The 23322-nt window shown below is 33.6% G+C and overlaps 1 protein-coding gene across 3 annotated transcripts; it reads right to left on the bottom strand.

The window, feature by feature from the left end:
- Nucleotides 1-787: 787 nt before the first annotated feature.
- Nucleotides 788-17726, bottom strand: LOC138312361 (uncharacterized). Of its 3 annotated transcripts, XM_069253269.1 has the most exons (12): nt 17563-17721; nt 14799-14877; nt 14348-14434; nt 13388-13428; nt 11643-11748; nt 11179-11226; nt 10808-10916; nt 10241-10473; nt 9813-9992; nt 9556-9654; nt 7406-7580; nt 788-4060 (listed from the first exon to the last, which is right to left on the bottom strand). In XM_069253269.1, the coding sequence occupies exons 1-12, from the start codon at nt 17631-17633 to the stop codon at nt 3387-3389; spliced, it is 1902 nt and encodes a 633-aa protein (XP_069109370.1). In that variant the 5' UTR covers nt 17634-17721; the 3' UTR covers nt 788-3386. The 3 variants fall into 3 exon arrangements, with proteins under 3 accessions (XP_069109370.1, XP_069109368.1, XP_069109369.1); XM_069253267.1 differs by lacking the exon at nt 788-4060 and having other exon boundaries at nt 4164-7580; nt 17563-17726; XM_069253268.1 differs by lacking the exons at nt 788-4060; nt 9556-9654 and having other exon boundaries at nt 4164-7580; nt 17563-17726.
- Nucleotides 17727-23322: the final 5596 nt, after the last annotated feature.

Genomic DNA, 23322 nt, shown 5'->3' with positions numbered 1-23322 from the left:
TAACGAGTTTGATGAATTGCACATTACATTGTCACGAGTGAATGATTCTATTTATCACATAACTTTTATTAATAGAAATAGAAATTCGTCCCTATATAAGACAGTAGAAATCCGGCTTAGTTGTGACGTTTCCGTCTACTGAAAGAATCATGCAACGTCGTATATAGATTATGACGTTAAAACTACGTGACGTCATAAGTGTTATTACACGTGTCTTACGATATTTATGACATGACTGGACGGGCCAGTTATGAGATAAATTTACATTAAAAGCTCAATATTAGGTCTTTAGACTCTTAGTAATTGGAAAGAAGTTGTTTTAAAGATTTTAGCCTTTTTGACCATGTGACCTTGAATGGAGGTCAAGGTCATTCATTTGAACAAATTTTATAGTTCTTCATGCCAGCATGCTGCATGCCCAACAAGAGTACCACGAACCTTTCAGTTATTGAGAAGAAGTCTTTTAAAGATTTTAGCCTTTTTGACCCCTGCAACCTTAATGAAGTTCTTGAAAAGGTAATTCATTTGAACAAACTTTGTAGCCCTTCAATGAGAACCCTGGGTCTTCCGGTTATTGAGAAGAAGTTGTTTGAATGAAAAATTTACGCACGGTGCAGGGTGACGGAAAAAAACATGATGACTATAGGTCATCCTGACCCTTTGGGATCAGATGACATAAAAACAGACCACTCAGATCTCATCACCACCATAAGGTAGAGAGAGAAAGAGTTGCAGATGACATAAAGGCTGACATATTGTGCAGTATAAAAAACAAACACTGGAAAAGTAAAGTATATTAATTTGAATTTTTATTCAAAATAAAGAGATGTGATAGTCAGAAATAAATTAGTATATTTGCAACATGCATTTAACTACCGGTACATGTAGTACACAAATTAAAACCAAGCACTTTATAATTGTATAATCTGTATAACATTACATAACATTTTCATGACCAAGCATTTTGTGAATATTTCACTCACTTAAGATTGAATACACAGTCTCACACCCGAGTATAGCCTGCAGCAACTTACAATAAATTCCAGAAGATCTGTGCTAGTATGTGCATTGCCTATGGCTTTTACATCAAATACATTTTTGGTGAATACAAGTGTATAAATATGTATAACCAACAACACATTAACTAATGACACAGTATTGATGTTACACATGTAAATAATAATATGCATGTGTAATGAAAGATGAAAAAAAAAAAAAAAAAAATATACAAGTGTGAATAAAGCAGACATTATGTTATATGTGATATGTAATTAATATTAGACCCAACATCAAAGTTGCATTCTCTTCCGGTAACATTCAGAAGAGTTTAGTAGTCATTGTTTTTATTACATATACCGTTTAGTTCACAGTACTGTAGAAATAGTAACACATAATACACTCAAGTTTACTAATACCTCATACTTTTTGTAGTATGATTACCGTATTGGGAGTCGAAAAGCAAATGTAAAAAACATATCTTATACAAACAAAATGTTTTCTTACAAGTCACTGGATGATTTGTTCTTGTGTAATACAAGCAAAATACAAAAAAAAGAGGTTGTAGCTTCTTGCCTTTATTTCGAACAATGTACTTGATTTTTACAACTTTCATATATATCACTCAAAGCTGATTAAAAAGTACATCAACTAGCCTATAATTACTAAAATGACAACAAAATATTGATGTAAAACCCTATATGATTGCATAGACAAGCAATGCTTATCTATAGACATTGAAGTCCTAAGGAATTACTAATATGTTGCTGTTAATATCTTATAGCTAAAACATGTTTTTAACCAATGAAAAAAACAGATTTTACATATTTGTTCTCTTTACTTTTCCATTATTTCCCTCTTCCTTTGAAGCACATTTGTAGATAATAATAAATATCACGAAAAGTTGGATTTTCAACATTTTTAACTTCAACATATAACAATAGAATTTTGGAATAAAGTGGAACATGTTAACAGTTTATGTCTTGTTATATTTGTCCGACAAAATGTGATATTAAAGGATGTGACATACAAAAAGTATTGATTGGATGACATGAGGTAGCTTAGAATATCATCTGATGCCCAGGGGTATAATCTTGATCTCAAATCCAACACAAGTTACAAACTACAATAATGTCCAGTTAAAAACTTAAATCAGTTAGGCAAATAGTGAAATACAACCCTGACATAAAACATAACATCAAAAACTCAACCTTTACAAATAATTTAAATCAAATTATTTGAATATTCCAATGTCAATTAGCAAAAAAAACTTCCTTTCCTTATTTCCATAAAATATACTGGTATAATGTACAAAAGATGATGAAAACAGGTAAAAAACATGCAATTATTTCAAATAAATACCTGACAGCACTGATATGTTTTTCATAATCAAACGAACATAGACAAAAAGTAACCAATATCAGTTTTATATAAAAAAAAAATGTATTCTTTGTTGCATCCTTGTACATGTAAATATATTCAAGAACATAACTTTGAATATGGACACATGATAATGCTAAAGTACTTTTTATAATCATATTCATTACTCCAACATTTGTCAAAAACTATGTGCGTTTATGAATACTTGCTTATACAAATAGTTAAATGCACCAGAAGTATTCCTCGGCCCTATGCCCAGGAGATAACTCTTCATGCAGTTAAAATTTTATTCAAAACTTACATGCACCAACAAAGTTAATTGCATTCCTACGCAAAACGAAACTAGCATATATGTATGTATAGTGACATGTAATTTGCACTATATTTATGAATATTTGCATGTTCAAATAGATAAACTACACTAGAAACTTTCCTCGACCCTATGCCCAGGAGGTAACTCTACCGACTATGTATTATTATTAATGATAATAATAATAGACTTTCATTAGGGGACAAATTAACAACAAATCACAGTTCAATTTAAAAAATGAGGGAGAATAATACCAGAAATATAAAACTGGAGGTTGATGAAATAAGAAAGATAGACGAAAAAATATCACAGTTACTTCTGTGTCACAGGTAACCTGATCAATCATGGCGAACTCAGCTTCTGTGTTGGTCGTATCAACTCTAGCCACGTCAAAGGAGTCACAGCCATTATTGACCACGCACCACAATCTTTAAATCATTTATGTATGGTTATAATATGAAATGATTTCAGGCCAGTACCACATGTAATTGCCATTATGTACCAAATCTTGTTAAAAAAGTCAGAAATCTTGTGGAAACATTTCTTGATTGCCTATTCTATGTTAAAGTGTAATGACTTCTATAAATCTCATAATAACCCCTCAAATAACCATAACAAACCTGATCTATTACAAATTCTTCATCACACCCTTATATTACTGTAACAAACCAAGCTTGTTGGAAACAACCTATCCTTTTCATTAGAAGGAGCCAGCAAGAGCAACAGAAAGTCTTTTCCTGTATCGTTCATGTTTTTGTTCATTCCAGATATGCAAGAAAAATTGTAGGTAAAAGACAAAATTTGTTTGATTCATTTGGCGAGCAGCTGGCTTAATGCATTGCAAAAAGCTGTTGAATTGTTCACAAATTTCAGAGTTTATGGTATCTAAACCAAGAAGCCTTGATGACCTATAGCCCTTTGAACATTTATGGGAGAAACCATGAAATATATCATGAAAAAATCTCACCTTTTCAAAAAATCCACTTTCTCTGTTGAGACAATATTCTTGCAAATTACATCCAAAATCATAGAAAATATCTTTTGGAGGGACTTCAATGTGACTATAAAGGGATGCATAAGGGTCTTTTCTACCCTCAGCATATGCCATGTGGAATCCATAGCAATGTCCGTGTGACGGACAAAACCATAAAAATAAAGATGTAGATCCTCTTGCTGAAATTTGGGCTTTCGAAAAAAGTTTATGACAGGTCTCAAAAGACATGGGATGATCATCAGCTTCTGTATTCCTTGCTGCCTTTCCCTCATCTATGGTAAATTTACGAATATTTCTCAAAGCATTACCACTTGGTGTGAAGTAATAGGCCCGCCCATATTTTGCAGGATTATATGTACCTATCTGTTCTACTGCTTCTTCTGGTGGGAAAGAAACAAAGGAATCTACACAAGTTAATATATATTTAATGAATTTGACAATATCTTGTGGCAACAAATTTTTCATTCTGATTGCAATACATAGAATTTGCAATGAGATCTCTGACCTCTGGACAGTAAAATCGTAAGTTTTGCATGGCAGCATTGAAATATCTATCCCCATTTTTCATCTGGATTGTTATTACTGATGTAAACAAGTAGTTCATCTAATGATGACACAATGCACTTTGGAATAATAGTAGACAGTGGTGCAGTAGTAGATAGCATAATCAACAACTTTGCATAGGCAATTTTTTCAACATGTGGCATATTACCTACAAGGAAGCGCTCAAATGAGTCCTTAACATCTTCAGGTAAAACGGTCTGAAGAAAATCTGTCCTAGCAATAACATTATCTTCATCAAGATTAGCCTCTGCAATTTGCTTTTCTTCCCCGAAAACTTTGTTTGCAAGAAAAAACAGGTGCTCTCTACACACTTTCATATTTTCAGCACTAATATCAACTGAACTTTTTAAGAAACAACGATCTAATCTACGATGTAGCGTTTGATAAACTGCAGGTTCCGATGGTTTTTCAATAGGTTCAAAAACAGCATTTCGAAAGCCAATCCCTATTTTTGTTCCATCACATGCTAATTGGTGTGGTGTAAATTTACATACTTCGCATGGTTTTCTGAAATCAATATGCATGTTTGATGCCCAGCTGAACCACCATTTAAAAAAAACTCCAGGGTCCATAAAACTTCGAGATTTTGGAAAACGTCTGATATAAGTTGATGTCATACTTTTGCAAAACCCTGAAAAATGTTGTTTTAGAATTCAAAACTTGATGTACATACATCCAACCAATTTCGTCACCTGCAGCTGTATCAGAGCTATACACATGGATACATGATGATTCCCCTTCATCCCATGGTAACAGGCAGCAGGAAGCTGTACATGTACGTGTATGAATATTACATAAAACTGGGGCAATCTCAGTGTACAGGCGGATGCGTCTTTTAAAAATTGTAACACCATCAGGATATTCAGAACTTGTCCAACCTGCCCCACATGGACATGTTGTCACAGGTATAGACTGAACAAATATAGGACCTTTAAGGCATCCATCTACCCGAGGGATACAATCTTCATTCTTATCATTTAACAAATCCCGTATTTGTACAGCAGCTGCTAACTCTTCAGAACATTCCTTCCTGGCCGAATGAGAACTTTTACATGTGAATTTCCACAAACCCGAGGAAACATCAAAACATTCAGTATTATTGCTAAAGTCTTCCAATATATCTGACCCAATGTCAAGCTCAATTTGAGGCAAGTCTGCATGAGGATCATCAAAAGGTTGTTCATCAAAATCCTCAATACTTTCTAATTTGAACGTCTGCCATTCTTGGGACTTGTGGATGCATTTTAAATGTTCACACAGTGAATTTGAATCATCAAACAATTCAATATTGCGTTTGGCTCCTTTTATGGATTTGCAGTATCCATTTAAACATGAAATGACATATTTACCAGTAGATGCATTGAAAGTAATGTGCACAAATGAAGGTTCTCCATCAGGTAAATTAGAAACTGAAAACTTCCTTGTATTATTTCTACCCATCAAAGTAACATATGGTTTCTCACATAATTCTAAACCTTCAGAGACTTTAAGATCAAGTGCAGTTTTATTTTCCTGAGAAATAAGGATACTTGGAATAACACATTCTTTCAAAAAGCGACAATGCATGCATTTTACACTAGTTGAAACATCAATTAAGCTATTTTGGAAAACATCTTCTCCTCTGGCGCATTCTATTAGAGTTCTGTATATTCTACACGAACACCTATACACAAAACCATCCTCTGTTCTTTGCCGAGAGGTATGAACATAATCAAAATTCGAAAATTTTCCATTTTCAGGATTGTAATCATTTAAAACTATGACTATTTTATCATCAGTATTTAAATGGATACTTAAAGTACCTGACTGTATAACATCTCGCTTGAAGCTATCGAAAATTGTACATGTCTCTGCTAAATTTTCTACAGGTGAGCTTCCAAGGGCAATAGAAAGCATTTCCCTAGTTGCTATGCCATTTCTAGTAAGTTTTGTTGCAGGAGCAACTTCAACATTATTATCTGTATTAGGACAAGCAACTAACGGTGTGGAAGTTACATTTCCTTGTAAACTTAACCCCATTGAACTTTCAAAAATATTGAATAACTTATGAGTATCATTTTTCAAAAACAGCCATGAGATTTGGTAACGGAAAGATTTTGGTATTGACTTAGATGTTGGCAGTCTTTCCTCAAATCTAACTTTTTCTTTCAATAGTGAATGGCTATTTGATAAATAATTCAGATAAATAGACTGGTTTAAAAGAGGTAGAGAATTGGGAAAATTTTCTTCAGCAAAATGCTCAGACAACTTGCTTTGTTCGGTCCGTCTTTGGAGAGGAAATGACAGAAATTGATCTTGAAATTTTTTTCTGTCAGAATCAGAAGTATTTGTATGTAAAAACCAATCATCTGAGGACTCTGACTCTATATGTGCATGAAATCCCTTTCTGACACAATGAGAGAGATTAAGCACAAAATTCACACCACAATTTTCAGCATGACTTAAACTATTTCCCAAAAGTTGTTTAAAGTTTTTCAAATTATACTTATAATTTTTATCAGTTCTTCCTTTTTTGCCTTTGATCGTCCTTTCACTTTCACGATTTTTACTTAATGTTTTAATGTCAGATTTTGTAACAACTTGACTCAAAAATAATGCTTCAGAAGAAATGTCTAATGCCTCGAGTAAGTAATTTTTCAGCCATTGAGACATGAAACCAGTATAGCAACCTGATTCAACATATCTTGCATAAAAAATACTTCTTTCATCAACCTCTACCATAAACACATTACAAACAAATACACCTTCAGTAGTATCCGGTGATGTAGAAAGCCTTATTGCACAATCTTCTGCTTCTAGTAAAAATTTAGATTTTTTTGTAATAAAATTATTTTCTTGTAATTTTTCTACTATTTTCAACTCTGTAACTATAGCAGTGTTACACCTCTCTAAATTTTTCATTAAAATTGTCTTCCATGGACAGTCATAAAGATGTGGTTGCGAATGAGAAGTTTTCATTTTTTTAACTCTTTTAGTATTATGTAGAGTGAAGGTAGTACTTGTACCTTGGAGTTCAGGTCTAGAAGTTACAATTCTAGTGTGATCAGTGTTGTCAGGCATTTTCACACAATACACATCATTAAATAATGGCATATTTAGTTCCTGTTTATCAGTATCGTCATTAATACAATATTGCTCATCAACGATTCTATATTCATTACCCTTGAATTCCCATTTTCCTGGTGGCTGCCTTGAAATGAAATTCTCCACCTTTTCGTAATATTCTTTTGGACTCTTCTGTTGTAAATGGAAAAGGTACATCATGTGGTCAAATATGGTGTACCTCTTCTTGATGGTAAATGAAGAATCCAACAGTAAAAGGTTCAAGTCACCTCTCTGTAAAGAAAAAGAATACACAAATCAAATGAGTCGTGAACTGAGTAACTGGTTCCGATTTCTCAAATAAACTTATTAAAGTCAAATTCTGACCAAAGTAATTTTTTGTCACATAAATTACATAAGGAGAAGAATTTAAGTTTTGATTTGTCTTCTATTCTCAGTTTGAGACATGAGGTTTTTAACTTGCCAAGTTGTCACTCTCCACAAAGAGTGCTTTCAAACAAAACTTGATCCACATGTTTATACTCAAATGGTAAATCGGTACTGAATTCCCAAATGGCAAAATTACCAATCAATATCAATTAAACCATTTTGTCTATAAGATAAATATAAAACATGTTGTTGCTTCAGTTCAAGATTCTTACTGTAAATCTGAAATTAATTTTAAAATTAAAGTAGATCACTTTGACGAATAACATGTTCAAGATTATTCATTAAACATAAAATCTGCTTTCCCAAGTGCCTTCAATGCTTCAGCCGCTTTTCGTGAGAAATAAATGATTTTATTTATCAGTACATATGATATGAGGTCATATTAAGATGACTATTTATCATATGACTTCCATGTTTTCCCATTCAATATATCCATTTTATAATAAATCTTATTTACACGTGTAATATAACCTATCTGCATGGTGATTGGTTGATTCTGATGAATGGTACGTATTTCAACTGATCGATTGATTGATCATCTAGCAGAAAACTCCAAACAGGAAGAAACAAAGGCATATATTAGCCATATGATAAATAGAATCTATCATTCGTTTCCCTTCATATTAGATTGATGATATTCTTTTCAAATTTTTCATTTTTTGCTCTTAAAAGGCCATGAAAAATTATAAACTTGCATTATAAATCTAATATGGAGGGAAACTCATTTAAGAGTAATATAAGTTGTCAAATATAATATAAAGGGAACTTCTGCTCAAAGTCTATGTCTACAAACCTTGTGAGTTTTATAACAAGAGATCCCAGAGGGATCTTGGCGCCCACCAAAGAATGATCTATGTCTGACAATGGAAAGATGGATCTTTTCTCTACTTTTTAAACCTTTTCAAACATATACTACACATAAAATTTGAGACAGATCGCTTCAGTACTTTCAGAGAAATAGCAGTAACAAACTTCAACTATCAAAATCCAAGATGGTTCCTTGGCGGTCATCTTGTTGATGATCAGTCCCAAATCGCAATATGCACATCAAGAGCCCTAGGGGAACCTACATGTGAAATTTGAGAATGATCCATTCAATACTTTCTGAGAAATAGCGATAACAAACTTTAAATATCAAAATCCAAGATGGCTGCCTGACGGCCATCTTGTTGACCGGTCGGTCCCAAAACGCAATATGCACAACTAGGTCCCTAGGGGAACCTACATATGAAATTTGAGACAGATCCCTTCAGTACTTTCTGAGAAATAGCGATAACAAACTTTAAATGTCAAATTCCAAAATGGCTGCCTGGCGGCCATCTTGTTGACTGATCGGTCCCAAAATGCAATATGCACAACCAGGTTCCTAGGGGAACCTACATATGAAATTTGACACAGGTCCCTTCTGTACTTTCTGAGAAATAGCGATAACAAACTCAAGCTATCAAAATCCAAGATGGCTGCCTGGCGGCCATCTTGTTGACCGATCCGTCCCAAAATGCAATATGCACAACTAGGGCCCTAGGGGAACCTTCATATGAATTTTGAGACAAATCCCTTCAGTACTTTCTGAGAAATAGCGATAACAATAATTGTTAACGGACGGACGGACGGACGACGGACCACGGACAAAAAGTGATTTGAATAGCCCACCATCTGATGATGGTGGGCTAAAAATGTAGTTAATGTCAATAATAAATGGCTTTAATATTATAAATGTTAAAAATCAGGGCAATGCAACCAAAGCTTATCAATAACAAGTTAATACATTTCAATGATTTATATTTCAAGTAACAAATATAGATAGCATTATACTAACCAAGGCAGGCGGGCAAAGCCGTAGATCTGTGGAATGCTCATCAAGATAACCGGAAGGCAATGCCTCACACCAGGAATCAAGTGATTCGAAAATAGTAGTCTGTAATTAAAATACCAATTATCAAAAACAAAGTAAAGAATTTCTTTTAAAAGAATCCAAAATAAAGCTTTATGAATTTTGAATGTTATGTTATTGTTTGCTCAACACTTATTTCAAAACAAACTACTAGAATGTATAAAACAGAATGGTGTTATTACCTTGTATATGTGTTGAAGAATATGAGATTCCATATCTCTATCAATAATGTCAGGAGCTCCCCAGACACAATCTCCCCATCCACATATGATGTCAAACACATGGGTACCAGATATGTGTCTGGCAAGGTCTTGTATTGATGGAAACGTCTGCTCATTACCTCCACATGTTTGATGTTCACACTACAAAACGATGCAAAACATTATTACATCTATAGCATCCAAACATAGATAAACAAAATTATTACAAATGTATTTGTTGCAAGCCGTAAAATACAGTTCAGTACATCAATAGTAGACAACATAAATATCCTAATATAAGTTTGTTACTTTAAAAATAATACAAGAAATTATATCTGAAACAAAATGATGAAAACTAAGACAATTCAAACTATTGTGTAAAAGAATGTATGCATTGCTGATTTACTTACCTTATAGATTGGGCCAGGATTTGCCTCAATATCACCACAGGATAACAAGGGTATAGATGTTCCTGTGTGAAGACCAATGATGCTAGTGTTTGTGTTGCTTGTAGTTGGGTCTTCTTGTGCGAAATGGTTATTTATGTTGGGTTGGGATGTTGTGTTGGTTGTGTTATTGTTTCTGTTTAATGATTTTGGCTGTGTGTTATGTGTGCTGGTGTGTTTGTGACTTGTTTGTTTGTCTGAAAGTAATATATAATATACATGTATAGATAATAATAACATTACACAAAAGGAAATCATTAAACAAGTTATCACATTATTTAAAAAAAAATCAATTTAATTGTCTTGGTATATATTACATATTCAAATTAATATATCCGTAGTACTTCCTTTAAATTTCTTTTTCTCTCTCTATATTGCTACTTTCTGCTTGCTTTTTAAATTGAAAATCTATGTGTTGTAATGAAATTTGCTGTTGTTGTGGTATTCTCCACTTACTGTAGGTTTCACCCAGAAAATGTCCTCAAATGAATATGCAAATAAAAACTATATCACTGAGTCAATTATACATACCAGTACTATTTCCCTGGCTCCTGTGGCACTTGCGATAGTGGTCAAGGAATTTTATGTCATTGTTGTGGTATGTGCCACAACAATGCGTCCCCAGCTTCTTGGTGATTTGCTGAAATGATAATAATAAAACAAATTATTTTATTTTACTTATAAAATGTACTATGCTTCTACTTTAATCTACACACATTTTATTTTATTGTTTTTAAAGACCAAGATATTTACCACTTTATTATTATGAATCCCTAAAAAAAATCAATTGCACTTTGTACAATGTAGATAACATAACCTATTATCACTGGAAATGAAATCTGAACATGCTGACTGATTAAACTCCGAGTTATTGTAACTTATATTTCATGATGTTATCTTACTGTATCTTTTCTTTTTGTTGTCTTCTTGACCGATCGAATGTGATTGTTCTGCAATTAGAAATAAAGCACTAAATTCATGTATCTATAAAAAATCTCTAATAATGTCCAATTTTTAGTTAATACATAATGTCAATAATATCTTTTTTATGAATTAAGAATATGGAAAGAGCAAAGGTTAAATCTAATTAAATTTCAAAGGAGTTACTGACCTGAAATTTAAACACAAATTTAACAAGTGGTCCAAGAAGTATCGAAAAAATTATCATGGAGATGTATACCAATTTCAACATATAATTAAATGAATAATGGAATTCTAAACAAGCGAAAGATTATACTTAACAAATCAAACTGTAACTGATAAGTAAAATATTAACATAGACTTCGTCAAAATTTGATGAATATAAGAAAGGTGATCAAGAGGACAAATTAACCGAGAATTCTGATAACATCTTTCTTTAACATACCTCATTTTTGACTTTGGTCTCCTCAAATAATGACACAACACACTTTGGTTTCACAACAATCGCAAAGCTGTCGTCAATGTCCAGTGTAACATTGTATGGAGACAGCCTATTGAAATGAAATCGAATGAAAATAAAATGAGACATATTGATAATTAATGACCACACTTCCTACAATTATAAGTAGTAAATATACTATGGAAAGATGTCGGGTGTCAATACACAGCTATATATATAAATATATATATATGTACATAAATGTGAATAACTTTTTTTTTAAATGTACAGTACAGACAATGTTCAATACTATCAAATCTTTCCTGTATGATCAACAGTGCTAGATCTCTCTACCAACTGAGTGAAAGAGGCGCCATACTCCATCTGACAGCAAAGATTTAGAGGCTTTGCTTATAAACATCCAACCACATCAGGTGCTCTTTTTACAATTACAGAAAAAAAAAACTGTGGTAGAAAGAAGAGAGACAGCCACAAATCAATTAAAGTTAAAGCAGATGAAAACAAGGATATGCAAATTAATAACAAAATGCACTAAATCGAAATTACACATTTAGTTAGTAAAAGCAATAAACATTGATGCCATCATGCAATTACAGAAAAATGATAATGAAGCATTCATATAACAAACAAATCCTTCATGCATGTGATATCATTAGTAGGAGTGAAACAGTTCTAACGTCATGAAACGTGGTATACTTCTTTTCGTTCTATACACAGTATTCTCAGAATTACAGTACATGTATATACTGTCAACTTTTTCTGGGTGGCTTGTGGCAGTCCAAAGCACTTATATACTGTATATAAGCGGGTTTCTGATTAGTGTAGCCAGTTTTCATAACGGCCAATCACGCGGCATTACAGTAACCTTGTTATTGACGGAAAAATGTAATCTGTCAATATAATCTGCCTTGGCATCTTAACGCTCTGCTATATGGCATTATTTGGGATATTCTATGTAGAAACGGTTATATAAACAAATTTAAAGAGTGTACTTGTCTAGCATATGGTTGATTCAAGATTTGAAACATTGTAGCATGTAAGATTTAGGTCTTAATATTAGAAATGTATTATCTATGATGTAAGAGTTTACAATGGTGGGTGTTACTTTTGATATACTCTTGATATTTTCCCATTTTGGCAGATATGAATATCAAATGTATTAACCGAACCATGAACAATGTATCACAATACGAACCGAACCAGAGAAAGCGTACCATTTCACCCCTAGTCATGAGATCAGTTCAATGCAAATTTTTTTTTTTTTTTTTTTTTTTAGCCCTTGGCAGCCACATAATGTCAATATAAAGAGTTAGGTCAGAAACACCCAAGTAGTTTGTTTAAAATCAAGGACATAAAAAATATACTAGGTAATTTTGTATTATCACAATAACTTCTATCAAATAATTAATAACTATAATATACAAATGACATAATGTATAGACATATAATTCCATTTAAAAATAGCTTTTATACAATACTTAATGGTATAGTTGAATGTATACTACATTTAAAACTTTAACAGCTAAGATAACTCAATAGTTAAAAGTCCATAAAAAGAAGAAAAATTGCACGAAAATAAACTTTTCGTGAGAAAAGCATTAATGCGGTTTCTAGTCTACCAAACAAAAACAGAGCTTTAGTATCAACAAAGTTAATCAACATTACATGCTCAACTCTTTTTAGTATGAACAAAGTTAATCAACAGGATATTTTTAATTATAAATGTATACCGTTGATAAATATGTTCACCATCTAGTGAGTATGAGGACAGCTAAGAAAAAACATGTATGTTGTGAAAAATATGCAGAAGAATATTCCGTATTAATTGTGAGCACACAGCAAAGCATATTCATTCACCAACAACAGAAACATGTTCAGAGCAAATAAATAATTAATGCTAAGATATTATCATATTACACATGTACATTGTTAAAATATAACTTAAAAGTGTTATGCAAAATTTTATAAATGCTTTAAATACTGGTTTAAAATTAGTGCTCATTTTCTACATGATCAAAAGACTTTACAAATAAAAAGTTAAAGTTATATGTCCCATGAATCAATAAGAGCTTCTTATATGTTATTCACCTAAAAAGTTCACAATATTTTGAAAATTACAATAATTGCAATGCATGTATATGTACAGGTTTCAATTTTACAAGTACAAATTACAGCTGACATTATATTTATGTTTACAGTGTAGTGGAATGAGTACATAGAGTCAGACCATGACGCTAAGTTGTGGTCTACAATCTCATTCACATTTGTGTAGCATTATTTGTAATTGTAAAGTAATTTCTTCAGTTCAGGCATAAAAAACAATAACTTTACTGCTAATCGTAGGTAATGTTTATAAAGTATCATACATATTTGTCTGTCCATTTCAATGATTTTCACAGCTTAATTAATTCATCAAACCTTATGGTTTTCAATGTATTACTGAAGAAAAAATAACATGTCAAAATGTTCGCACAGTTACATACAACTTCAATATGTACACAAGAGAAGCATAAAGGATAGAAAAAAATAAAAATCTGAACAGTCCACAGCCTCTATATATATGGAAAGACAAACATTTAAAAGATGTAGAACGGAAATGAAATGAAGTGGACATATATAGCATATTGGCAAATTCATTACAAACACATTATAACTAAATGTGAAGTAGAACAAGAATATATATCACTTACCACTCTACGATTAGAAAATTTCATTCTTTTGAATCTCCTCCTCCTCCTCTTCAATTTATCGGTACATTCAGTTCTGCAGGTGTTTTTCTATCAATGTTCAATAATATAATTAAGTGCAATCATCACACAATAAAAACGTCAAACAGAGTTCCTACAATATATCATTGCCTATTGAAGTCATTAAAACACTAATTCAAATGTGTATTGCATAAAGATGAATAACAAAAAAGTTTCATAGCCTTACTATGTGCAGTTTCATTACATTTTCTAATAACATTTATATATGCTAAAAAAAGAAATATATACATGCAAATGTACTACAAGTCCCCTTTAAATCATCCTTCACAGAAAAAATCTAAAGAGTTATATATACTGGTACATAGAAAACAATATCTGAAATACCATACCAGGTTGTATGTACATGTATATACATTAATATTATTATACTTACTTTTACTGTTTCTTTCTTTCTTTCACTTGGAACATGCACAGCTGGCATAGCCCACACTACTTCAGCATAGGTCAAACGCCTAAAAAGAATTATTATTTTATTTTTAAATTGATTTTTGTAACCTTTTGCATTTACTTGCCAGTAGTCACAATGATCATGATATCATGTACGTGCCAGTAGCCACCAAGATCATTATATAACCATATAAAATCAAAATCAACCATTTGATTACACAACTAGCTTTAATTATTAACCTTTATATCAATCTATAAGCATGTACATGTACATGTATATAAAATATCAAAGAAACACAATTTAACAAAGCATGACAATTTATTGACTCGTGCCCTATCCGGGCCTCGAACTCACGATCTACGGCACCCAATCGCCTAGCCAAACATAGCTGCGCCTTCTACCACTGCGCCACATCCACATCCCCAAAAAAGGATGTTTCAATGACGAAGTGATAGTCGGTTCGATATGCTGACATGATCACTGTGGAAATTGTCAAATTAAATCTTTGGATCAACAACACATAGTGGTAGTGGTAGAAGGCGCAGCTATGTTTACCTAGGCGATTGGGTGCCGTAGATCGTGAGTTGGCCAGGATATGGCACGAGTCAATAAATTGTCATGCTTTGTTAAATTGTGTTTCTTTGATATTTTATATAAAATATAAGAAACACTAGACTTGGTCGCTAGGCCTTACTGCCTTCACAGGCGTCTTTAGGCATGCATATATATATATATATATATATTCTGGTACACTGCTCTTCAATTCTGCGCTGCACTTGCTCTTCAATTACTTATACCTACTTCCAGCATTTTCCCGTTCTAGATTTGTTCTACGCGTTTTTGATCCTTTACATATGCTGCCCAGCAAAAGGCGACTAAATTTGGGGCTTTGTTTCTTTGCAAACACACCGAGGAAATAGGCGACTAAATTTGCATCCTATACCAATGAGCACCATAAATAAATTTCGCCACACATTTGACGTCACACGTGGCACGCTTTCCAGTCATCGCTCATACTTTAGCGTTCTGCCGAACGGCATGGATAAATTTGTGTAGATCCGGCCTTCGGCTGCCACTTGCCGAAAGGTTAATTGCGCTCCAATGTGCTATATAGTTTAATATCTGTCTGCTTTGTCCCGCATTACTGTTCGTATCCTATTATGTAATCGTGTTCGTTTTGTATGTCTTGATAAAGGGGCAGATCGCCTCGAAAATTTGACAATTTTGTTTTGTCCACACGGTTGGAATTACTTCCTTGTCCCGTATATTCTGGTACATATATAAAGAAATGGAGCCGCGCGCGATCAGACTCTTACTCAGTTGTTCTCAATCAGTTGTTCTCAATGACAAACGCTCATCAACACACTCTTTTAACTATGACGTCTACCAGGATGTGGTCCTTGGACATATGTATTTTGTCTTTTCGCTGGAGATTGCATTTTTTACTAATAGTATCTATTCCTTGGAAAATGTGGATCAATTACAATCCGACATCTATCACAGACTATCAAACTTACTATATATATATGGCTGACAGTGGCTGTAATCTAGTACACGCATATTAGAAAAAGGTGTACCATGACATCTCATACACACAAAATGGAACAATTGACGTTTCACATTTTTCTGATAAGCATGTGCGAGGCGACGCCAACTGTCAGCTATCGTAAGAACTAAATCAGCCTCCAACATTTAAACATCTGTGTTTAAATTCGCTGTATATTTAAATACATGCGCTGAGTATTGTCTGAATTTACATGTCCCTGTGTCAATCAAATGAATTGGTCGAGAGTGTCACTTTGACCCTTCATGACCTTGCACACGCCAGTTAAACTAATTAAAATTATATTGTAATTCCGCTCCACTACGATGCTCTTCGTTGTGCTCCAATACAAGATCTATAGCTAACAATGCCCCATTCGGGGTTACCTCAGCATGACCCCTGAGGTTAGCCAATCAGCGTCTACGGAATCTTCGGTGTGGTTATTGTGTCATTTGGAAATATAAACGGCTAACAGTACGTCCCGAAATGTTACGATTCTAGGCCATTGGTCATGCTGAGGTGACTCGATCTGAACAGGGATTTGTTAGATCTTGTATGGGAGCGTAACGTACATAAAGCATCGTAGTGGAGCAGAATTACAAGTGTAATTTAAATTAGACTGACACGCCAAACTGATTAAAATAAGATGATGATCCTTATACCCAATCCATCCAATAGAGGATCTGACAACATCCCATAAGGAGTCATGTTCGGGTGACCTTTAGACCACCTGTACTTCAGGTCAAATGCATTTTCTACACCTTACTACATCAATGGAGTGTAATGGAATCTAAACGTTATCTACACTCCCTACGGCCGTCTCTGTAATGATACGGGTGTATTTATAGCTTAGACTAGTATTGGGTGCATGTGTACCCTCAAAACCCCTGGGCTGTATTCTGTTTATACTAATACATGTATACGAAACTGAAGTCCAATACTTTCGTTTTATATACATAGTTTCATCAAATCCAAATATAAAAAGACATGTCCCAGCATATCAATGTTTACGTATCCCATCGCATGGCATGTAGCCTAAACTTTAACATACCAGTAATTAGTGAGTAACTGCTAAGCTTCACGTTGTGATGGAGCTGGAGCCTAACGTCATGTTACCCAAATTGGCACGCTACATTAAAATATAAACAATTTCTTAGAGACAATATTAATGATTATCGTTATTAGTTCAAACATCAAGATACCTACCACTCGTCCTCTTTTGACTGCATATTGGTTGTCCCGCTCAGGAAACCCTCGCATTTGTTATCTGCCGCCATGTTGGATACAGCAGTCGAAGCAAGATAACGATTGGTCAGCCAATCAAAACCCGCGTCATAAAATGGTTATTACAAATATGGTCTTTACACAATTTCTCCCATACAGAGATTTAAATAGTATGATATTTGAACATTTATCGTATAATCCGAAAAATAACAACAGAAAGTGTTAAAATGAAAAAATAAATTACTTGTAAACAGACATTATAAACAGATATAATATCATGTACCTTTTTAAAAATATACTTATGATATTTAAATAAGTTTATTTAGTGTGGTAATGCTGAACCCTTCGTGTATGACTATACATGTAGATTCGAAACGGAGAAAATAAAAGCTTAGAATTCTTACTAATACATGTACCTTAGAAATTACGGAAGATTAATATATGCCACGATTCTGTAATTAAAGTACTTGACTGGAATATTTTTTAAGGTTAAACCTTTAGTTGAGATAGTTTTTAGAATCATTTTTGTGTCTGTTTTGTTACTCATGTATGGCAAAGGATAAGATATTTTGAATGTGTAGCATAAATTATGGGATATCCTGGCATTGTACATCAAACGATTAGCAGCATGGGAAGCAATTTATAACATCAACTGCAGAAAGTCATCATACTGCACAGAAAGTCATCATACTGCAGAAAGTCATCATACTGAAAGTCATACTGCAGAAAGTCGTCATACAGAAAGTCATCATACAGCAGAAAGTCATCATACTGCAGAAAGTCATCATACTGCAGAAAGTCATCATACTGCATAGAAAGTCATCATAAAGTCATCATACTGCAGAAAGTCATCATACAGCAGAAAGTCATCATACTGCAGAAAGTCATCATACTGCAGAAAGTCATCATACAGAAAGTCATCATACTGCAGAAAGTCATCATACAGAAAGTCATCATACTGAAAGTCATCATACTGCAGAAAGTCATCATACTGCAGAAAGTCATCATACTGCAGAAAGTCATCATACAGAAAGTCATCATACTGAAAGTCATCATACTGCAGAAAGTCATCATACTGCAGAAAGACCAGCGAATAACACTTAGAAATAAATATCTGCAACATACCTGAAGTTAACAAGATCTTGGCTGCTAATGTATCCGTCCTTTTCATGTCATGCTCTCTGCTTTAAATCATGAAATAGTTTTTAAAAATGAAATTAAGATAAGAAAAATATGAATACTTTAGATCTATTATGATATTCTTGTAAATTATGTGGAATAAATATTTAAAAGTATATTAAATATCGCGAATAGCCTAATAGAAGTGTTCATCTAGCAGTGATACCACGTACAGCATAAAACTAGGAGTCCTTTATTCGGGGGCACATCTCTGCTTGAAGAGTTATGGTAGCAAAATAAACGGGTCATACCTAACATGATATATATCATTGATAAAGGTCACACACTCAACTGCTCCACTTACCCTATTGTTCCCAGTAGACTCTATAAAACTGAAAGTAAGCTGTGGTCAGGTTCACACTAATTACATGTACAACCCAGATAGAGAACAGAAACAGCAATGACTATAGTACTCTATTACTTAGTACTATATGTGCGTTCCATTTGCGGATTCTTACCATTTGTACTAAATTGATACGACCGCCAAATGGAACGAGTTTGGATTTTTCCATGATGGCGGCACCCATGTGAAAAAATTAAGTATTTGTTAACAATAAAATGGAAATAAAAGTAATACCTAAATAGTTTCAGCAAATATTGAAATAAATAATTCATGTTTTTTTTTTTTTTTTTTTAATATATATATTCTCTGTCTTGTTTTCAGCTAAGAAAACATTTCGATCACAAATGAAAAATCTCGAGTCCACCATCTTGGATCCAAGTTGTACGCTTCTGAAAACGAACAACTTGTACCGGTACAGTTTTGCTGGTACGGCGCGTTCCTTTTGAGACACAGCAGATTCGTATCAATGGAACGCATAGACTACCCGGGAATATGGGGTTATTAAACACATAAACATTGATGTGTATCTACCCGCTAACATTGTTATGTCACTGACTTTGACAGCATTTGACTTAGAAACTGAAAAAAAAAGTTATCAATGCGAGAATAATAATATCATAATATGCATGGCGTCTCCGCAAGCAAAATACGGATTGTTATTGGCCAAATGTTTTCCATGTTCAATCACGAAATCCATTTACATCATTATGGTAGCCAAGAGAGATCAAATTTAAGGAAAAACATTTTAAAATAAAAGAAGATTTCGCATCAGATTTTTAAAATTTATTTCAAAGGACTATGTATAGTTTAGGCCCTTTTTGTTCCCCAAATCCGTCATTTTTATTATTTAAATTGTTGTACACGAAATATACAGTACATCCATTGTTTGATTGTAATGAAAAATTTGTTAAAAAATATCCAAGTCGGTCTTACCATCTCTTGATCCTTTTATGCTAATATCTATAGATGGAAATAAACTGCCATGATGTACATATATGACTACATTAATTAGAGGTTATTATATGTCAATTTTGATATCGCACCCTTTATCAGCTCGTGACCGCCATATCAGCCCAAGGGCCGCAGGCCCGAGGGCTGATATCAGGTCAAGGGCTGATAAAGGGTGCGATATCAAAATTGACATATCATAACCTTTTTATCACACATTTTGAAAAAAAGGAGAAAGAAATTTTAACAATTTAAAAACATGTATAAAAACGTATTGATCAATGACCGATATTCCACTGGTCATATTGTAGGCCAATTTAATGTTGAAACAGTGGAAAAACTTCATTACATGTACATGTACACAGTATAGGTTTTTTTACAAATACATAATCCCCGGTTCAATGGAAAATTAACAAGATCCTAATGAATGTTAACTATCACTTTAAAATGATAATGTTCAACAAATTCCAGCAAAGCTGGTTCATTTTAGAATGATCGGTTTTACGACGGACAAGAAATAGGAATTATGAATTCGACGGGAAAACTGCACGTACATGTATTAAACTGTCTAATTTATTCCTGTGTCTCTTCTTGTTGACGAACGCATGACGTTGATTTATTTATACCGAATACATTCTTTTTGTGTTATAATTATGTGAATTGCGATGCTTTGTTTCCGGCACTGTGGACAAAACTCATTTCAACCTGATCTTAGTTAAGACATTTATCTCCAGTAAAATCATCACGAAACAGACTATTTCTGATTTCTGATATCTTTCTCAATACGTTTACCCGAGAGCTATTTTGATATTGAAAATTGTATCCGTTATTCAACTTATCGTCTGTAGGAAACTGAATCGAAGCGGCAACTCTAAAATCCGGACTGAAAACTCCGGATGACGTGATATCAGCCCGGGCCGATAACTGATATCAGCCCGGGCCGATAACTGATATCAGCCCGGGCTGATAACTGATATCAGCCCGGGCTGATATCAAATTATGACGTCATAATGTGATATCAGCCCGGGCGCTGATATGACGGCGCGGACAGCACCAGTATCGCATGGGCAAAACGTTCATTATCAAAGACAAAAGTGTGATAAATAAATTATTCAGTCATGGTCTAGTCAATCACAAAATCGTCCTAAATTCAGTGTAGTGTATCGGCTGCACCGTCTGCGATTTGGTATATTAGTGAAATCACAGGGGTCTGAGAATTTATTTAAAGCCGCATTATCCGTATCTTTCGGGGTCCGTAAAAAAACCGGCAAAAAATACTGCATAAAAGCTTCAAAAAGTTACGAACTTTCCCCAAATTACAAGTCTATAAAGTTCCGAGATCCAAAGATATAAATGTTTAAAAGTTTGATTATTTTGCTGTTTAATATGCATGTCGCGCCCATTTTGATAGATTGACAATATCCGAATATCACGTGACCGAAAACCTAAACAAAATGGCGTCTTCAGACGTGAGTATTTATGGCTATCACTCATACCGTTACACTTTATTTTATCCGTAACATGGAAATTTTTTGTGTTGAGAAATGAAGTCTGGGTGACTTTATGTTCCTTCTGTTATTCACGACAGTATATATTTTGAATGATATTGCTGTAATCAACACAACTAGAGAAGCCAAATTATGAGGGGCCATTGAAGGGTAATCTTCATGATACACTGTAGTTGATAGTATCGCGATTTCAAAATTCGTATGGGCGTATATTTAGTAATGTTAATCGTAAGTTGTGTTCATCGATGGCACATGAAACAGTTATTATGTGAAATGCTGAGTTAACAAGAGTCATGTTTGTACTTAAGACAAAGACCTGTACAAGCTTCGGCTATATATATAACATCTAACCACAGTAGCTTGACGTTCTGCCAATAATGCATAGGCCTAGCATAAATATGAAAAATGACATGTATATACTATATAAAAACGTGGGCTATTTTTTATAGTATATAGGTTATTTTAGCTATTATATAGGGCTATTTTAACTAGTATACATTGTACATGGTGTCAATACTATAGTTTATGCTATATATTATTAACAGAACGTCGAGCTCCTTTGATGTAAAAGGAGGATCCAGCAGCGAATCGAATAAACTTGTGTAAAAGAAGCAGATCGGTGTGATTTGTACAGTGTTACATGTAAATACGGTCTATGTCACTCAGCTGACGGAGCACGTTTCTTTGGCTCAGACAGTAGGCCTAGTTTTTCACACCAGAGACCAGAGTTCGATATTGCATAGTCTAGAACATTATGCACCCGCATCAATATATGTATATTATAATTATGACAAGGATTTATATTTGAGACATGCATTTACATAAACACGCTCATGGTTACGGTCAATAATTTGGATATTGAAATAGTTTCAAACGCACAATGTCATGATGGCATCCATTCTGTCAAGATGTTGCGGTATAAATCTTAGTAACTTTGGAAGTTAGAATGACAGTATGATTAAAAAATGATTCAACAATGGTATAGTTTCATTAATTGTATGTTTATTTAATATTTTTACATGTTAATCAGAAATTTGTACAACCACATTCACACCACCTACTCTAATTACACCTAAAACCACCGCATACAAATTTTAACAAATCACTTTTGATAACATCATTCTATTATTTGCTGAAATTCTTTTTTTTAACATGTTGAAATCTAAACATGTATGTTCTAAAATTCAATGGCAAAGCACATATTAAATAGCATAAAATGGCATTCAATTACCCATGATGGTCAATTCATTCGAACATTTGAATTGTTATACATGTACATCTTAACATGTACTTTCTTAAAAGGGAACGTATTTTCTTCAGTCTTCACAGATTATTTCAGAACATGATTTTGAAAGTGACCATGATTCTTCACCAGAGAGGCCTCCCATAATTGTAAGAGGCAGAGGACAGAAAAGAGGGGGCAGGGGACAAAATAGGGGTAGACGGCAAAGGGGAAAGGGGACTAGAAGGGGAAGGGGAGGAGGTAGAGGACATGGTAGAAGGCCGAACCAGGGAAATGAGGCAGTCTCCTCTCTTGAGCAGAGTCGACAAACTATGGAGGTATATGGAGAGTATAATTATAACAATTGACTTGCAAATATTATTATTGAAATAATTCTAAATATTAAACTCTGCATGCTTCTAAAAGAGTAGAAAACAATGGCGTCACAGATACTGTAATTTTGTTGGTAACATAATGTCAAAATGTATAACATTGCATGTCAGCATCACAAATTACATGAGGGAAACTCTTATAAGGCATAA

Source organism: Argopecten irradians, unplaced genomic scaffold, assembly GCF_041381155.1.
Source record: "Argopecten irradians isolate NY unplaced genomic scaffold, Ai_NY scaffold_0291, whole genome shotgun sequence".
NCBI lineage: Eukaryota > Metazoa > Mollusca > Bivalvia > Pectinida > Pectinidae > Argopecten > Argopecten irradians.
This window is presented reverse-complemented; position numbering and strand designations above follow the sequence as displayed.

Bases quoted from the DNA above. Each gene is read 5' to 3' on its own strand.
- LOC138312361 (XM_069253267.1), bottom strand. From the start codon at position 17,633: ATGGCGGCAGATAACAAATGCGAGGGTTTCCTGAGCGGGACAACCAAT. The intron at 11,227-11,642 runs GTATGTTAAAGA...TTCTAATTGCAG, and splicing joins AGACCAAAGTCAAAAATGAG to AACAATCACATTCGATCGGT. The intron at 9,993-10,240 runs GTAAGTAAATCA...ATCGTTTTGTAG, and splicing joins ATCCTGGCCCAATCTATAAG to TGTGAACATCAAACATGTGG.